This window comes from Myotis davidii, unplaced genomic scaffold, assembly GCF_000327345.1.
Source record: "Myotis davidii unplaced genomic scaffold, ASM32734v1 scaffold135, whole genome shotgun sequence".
NCBI lineage: Eukaryota > Metazoa > Chordata > Mammalia > Chiroptera > Vespertilionidae > Myotis > Myotis davidii.
This window is the reverse complement of record NW_006289813.1, coordinates 5682799-5688082: the sequence shown is the minus strand read 5'-3', so window position 1 is coordinate 5688082 and position 5284 is coordinate 5682799. Positions and strand designations below refer to the sequence as shown.

Genomic DNA, 5284 nt, shown 5'->3' with positions numbered 1-5284 from the left:
CTTGTTGTAGTTAAGCCTTGATTGTTGTAGGTATCACTGGGAGGAATTGACCTCCAGGCCAATTGGCTGTGAGAATCAGCTGTGTCTGCAGTGGGAGAACTTCTGAGCTGGAGACACCCTTCTGGGGCAAGACTTGCTTCAGTGGGGCTTTGGTGCTCACTGAGTCTGCCCCCAAACATTTTGGTGTGTGTTTTTTTGTCATTGTCTACATACATAATCAGTTTTTTCTGTGTCCCATATTATTATAGAACTTTCTGTCTTACATTTTCATTTAAATATTATTTTATTAGTATTTAGCCTTTTTTTGTTAGTTGGTTTTATTGTTCTTTTAGAGCTAACAACTGTTAAAAGCCTAGTGTGCCCTATACCTTTCTCTATGCTCAGACAATCAATACAATCATGTGAAAAGTTAAGGTCTTTATTTATTTTCTAATGGAATGCTATTATTGATACCACAGTGAAGCAAATCACCAGGTAGAATTTCTCATTCTTTTAATACATGCATAACATTAAGTTGCTCTTTTAAAAGTCACCTTTTAGTTTTAAATTCTATTTCTTTGATTTGAGCTAAACAAGATAAAAGAAATGACAAAGCCACTTAAACATGTGTGAGCTTTGCACTTTGGAATATTTAATCAGTTGGCTATGAGAGGTGATGGAGCCAGTTCTTTATTGGGTAGGGGTATATTTATTCTGCTCAGCAAAGGCCCTAATAGGCTCAAAAGGCCTTTTAATGTAAGGTGCACTCTTCCCATTTGTAAGATGTATAATTAAAACTATTGCTAGCAAGGAGTCTAGGCAGGGGCCATAACATATACATCAGTATCTATTCCTCTCAAATTATGTCATTGATGCATTTTGATATTTCTGCTATGCTTAGATATATAGATATCTAAGTTGCCCCGAGACCAAACTGAAGTAATGTCTTTCTGTTAAAGACTTTCAAAAACGTTCCAGCTGAAATAGGTGAATTTGGACTGAGGATATCTGTGTTTTGATCTTGATTGCCATTGCCTCGCTGTGTGACCTTGGCAAGTCACTTTACTTCTATTTTCAGTTTAATCAGCAGAATAGAGAGGTTGGACTTGATAAGTTCTCAGGGTTCTTCTTGATTTCCTTTTTTATTTTTATGACTTCCTAATGTCTGTGCTTAGCCAGATCTCCAGTGACAGGAAGATGAAGCATTATCAGCTAAGGAAGCTCCAGATTTTGCTTCTCATTTAATTAAGCCTCAGAATAGTGACGGTAATATTTGAGCTAAGTAAAGTACACATAAAAAAAAATAGTTTGTTCCCCTGATTTTCAGTTGAGGCCCACTAAGTTTTGTGCCATAGTTGAAGGTAAGTCTGGAGTGGGGACACAAAGGGTGGGAGTGCACATAGAATTTGGACCATGTTATCCAGAGGAACTGAATATTCCCAGAAGTGGGGGTGAGAATATCCTTTATTCCCCAAACATTTCTTTTCTCCGTCAGGTCCTGAAACTTGAACCCTCTTCGGAGTGTATGCTTCTGCTCTTTTGTGATGCCCGGCATACACTATGCTCGGGACATCACACCAGTCATGGAACCTGCACAGGAGTCAGGAGGCAGCCTGTAGGGGCAAGGTAAGTGCGCTGGTTTGTTTTGTAGCTATGTTGTGTGGCTTTGTGAACTGTTAAATATATGCATTTATGCCCTTTGGGATATAAAGTGGCATTTAACCATTATATCCCAAGAAGCATAATAGTTTTAATTGTGCAAAACCGCACAATATAGTTAAAAAATACAACCAAAAGCACAACCCTTCTGCATATCTTTAAAGGCTGATTGCATCTTCCTGAAAGGTTCCATGGCTGGTGTCACATCTCTTACATAGTGTTTGTGAGAGCTGTTGATCCCATCAGGGCAGCCCACCACAGCACCTCCGAAGTGGGGAGCAGTGAGTTTTCATGTAGTTTTTGTGCCGAGTGCTTCCTTTGAGTGTATTTGGCATGGAAACTAGACTTGACAGTTCTTTTTGCAGGATGCCTTTAACCTTAGCTTGATGGCTGCAGAGTGTTTGTGTTGGATAAAACAAGTGAGTGAATGGTGGCTCTTTGGGCTGTACTTAGGACATGAGAATATTCACCCTCCATCCTTCTGCGTAGGGGGTGAGGACAATGCGTGTGGGTTTGCTCATGAGCATCTGGCCACAGAGTGGTATGACTGATTTATTCACACGTGAATAATAGCTGACACGGCTTTCTGAATTGTGAAAAAAACAGATTCATCGAACAGGCCACATCGGACAGTGTTCACCCGAGCCATCGAGGCATGCGATCTCCACTGGCAGGATAGCCACTTGCAGCACATTATCAGCAGTGACCTATACACCAACTACTGTTACCATGACGACACTGAAAACTCCCTCTTTGACTCCCGTGGGTGGCCCCTCTGGCATGGTAAGTGCCCAAACCGGAAAGACATTTCCATGACTTACTTCTTTGTTTAGTTTCTATAGCATTATTGGAGTGGGAGGAGGAGAGCTGAGGGATTCAATGGGAGATGGATGAATGCTTGGCAGTAGGAGCTGAGTTTTTCATTCAAATCAAAGTTCAGAAATGGTTTGTTGTGTTTTTTTAATAGTATTTTGGGGGGAAAACATCTTACTATTAAATCCTGTTTTTATGGATATATCTGACAGTGGCAACTTTCTCTCACCCCTTAACTTTCTGTTTTTAGAACATGTCCCTACAGCCTGTGCAAGAGTGGACGCATTACGTTCTCATGGGTACCCCAGAGAAGCATTGAGACTGGCAATAGCTATTGTTAACACGTTAAGGCGGCAGCAACAGAAACAATTGGACATGTTCCGAACTCAAAAAAAAGGTGAATGTGAAGGAGTTTGTTTTCATTGGAATGAATGGGATTTTTGGTGATGACATCACTAGGTTTTGTGCTCTTTTGGGAGAGATGGCTTTTAAAATGAAAGTGATGGAGATGGCAGTACTTAACCACTCATTCGAAATATTTAATATCTGATCTTTGAGAAATTTTAGGTATTTCCCCCCTGGCTTAATATGGTAAAATGTAAGATTTTTTTTTAAGTATCTTAGGTTAGTTAATTTTTTAAGGGGGAGAAGTTTTTATTATTATTACTTATAATTTGAACCAAAGAAAGGGGGAGCTTAATATGTCAAAATTATCTAAAATATAAGTTAGCCAAATATCTTATTTTGTGACTGCATTTTAATTCTAACAGTAGGGTTCTGTGGGGTAGACTGCCTATATTTGAATCATAGCAATCGGTCCAAACTCAGAGTCCTTGGGCAATGACTAGACCTCTCTGTGATTTAGACTCCTCATCTGTGGAATGAGGCTCAGTTGAGGACCTATTTCTTAGAGTTCTTGAGAAGATTATTAATCCTTTAAAGCACTTAAAGCAGGGCCTGGCATAGTGTGTAATCACTCTAAAACTTTTTACTTGTTATAATTTGTACATAAGGACATTATATTTAAAGTGATCACAGCAGAAGACTCCTCGGATTTTTAAAATTCTGTCAACATTTGATGATGAACTGTCAGCTGACAGAACATATTTAACTTCTCTTCATCTCAGTTTATTAATCTTTTAGATTTGACATTAAGCATTACTGAGTAGTGGTTAATTGCAAAGCGTCTTACATGAATGAGGCCCTGATCAGAAAAAGAAATGCGTATGCTTTTTCTGGATAATCTATGCACTTTTTGTTCCATCTGTAGGTATAAATCTTTTTATGTTTCTTTGGCAGGATTGTGTTTACTCTGGAATTTTATTCCTTATTCAGAAAGATAGTTTTAGTTGCTGCTGTTTTTTTACTTTTTATGTTTTTGATTTTAATTCTTGAGTGATTATACACACTCCACCTAGGATACACCTAAAAATTATAAAGAAGTTGTTGAAGTAGACTGGAGGTTAGATTTTTTTTTGAACTTTTAGTATCCTCTACATTGAAAGTATTATAAATGTTAACATTATCATTTATATGATGGAAGAAAATTCGAAAGGTACAATTTGAACCAAAGAAAGGGAGAGCTCAGATAGTATTGGTTTATAATATTCCTGATAATCAAGACTTGGTGTTCAATCTTTCACGTTCTTCATGTCATCACTGGTTAACAGATATGTTTGCAAAATATGCTGCTTGGTCCTTTGTAAAATTTTCCTGAAATTCCCCTCCCCCTAAATACATATAATATCTGGCCAAAAGGTATTTACTTCTGAAAAGTATAAAGAATGATAATATTTAAACTAAGGAAGATTGAAGCACATTTATACTACAAAGAGAGAGCTAGCTCATGATTATCTGATCTTTAAAAATCATAACCTTTAAGAACTGCCTTTAAAATGAATTTAATAAAAATGTTGCAGCCCTAGCCCGTTTGGCTCAGTGGGTAGAGCATCGGCCTGCAGGCTGAAGGGTCCCAGGTTCAATTCCGGTCAAGGGCATGTACCTTAGTTGTGGGCACAACCCCAGTGGGAGGTGTGCAGGAGGCAGCTGATCGATGTTTCTCTCTCATCGATGTTTCTAACTCTCTATCCTTCTCCCTTTCTCTCTGTAAAAATATCAATAAATATATATTTAAAAAAAAGAAAAAAGAAGCTACATTGTAGTTGGCCGTGTGCTCTTTCAGGGGAAAATGCTGTAGCTTATCAAACCCCTTGGCCATAGGGATGTCAGTTAAACTCTAAAAATGGCGAGAGCTTTTGTTTTCTAAGAATGCCGTTTTAAGAGTAAAGACCCTGGAGCTAAGTTGTCTGGGTTCAAATTCCTGCTCCAACCCTTCCCAGCTGAGGGAACTGCCGACTTACCCTCTTGAGGCCTCATTCCCTCCAGTGTGAAATGTGCGTAGTAATAGTCGGTGCCTCTCGATAACTAAATGTGCAATTTAAGTTGTAAGTTGTAAATTGCTCAGATCCATGCCTGGCATCATTTTATATGCATGTATGCGTATATAATTAAATGAATAAATTAACTTTAATGATCATGCAGGCGATGCTTTCCAAGTAAGGCCTAATCTTAGGAAGGTGTTGACAACCGAGTTTCACCAAGACTACCTTTACTTTACGTGATGTGGGGGAAATTTTTCTTTTCTGACCTGTCACAATGAAAAAACATCTAGTCATTTCAATTTGATCTGAGAGTTGAATAAGCTGGAGGCATTTTAACCACAAATGGCGGGTCTTCGGAGGCCAAGGGCAGAGCAAGCACGAGGTCACACGGAAGATGTGTAAATGCTGCGAAGCTGCCTTGTCACCTGAAATATCCTCATGGCACCAAAAAT

The 5284-nt window shown here is 38.7% G+C and overlaps 1 protein-coding gene across 1 annotated transcript in view; it reads left to right on the top strand.

The window, feature by feature from the left end:
* The window catches only part of ZSWIM6 (zinc finger, SWIM-type containing 6), a 94266-nt gene that overhangs the window by 64769 nt on the left and 24213 nt on the right, over positions 1 to 5284 (top strand). The window contains 2 exon segments of the mRNA XM_006779573.2: positions 2245 to 2421; positions 2702 to 2848. Of these exon segments, the coding sequence (XP_006779636.1) occupies positions 2245 to 2421; positions 2702 to 2848 (324 nt within the window).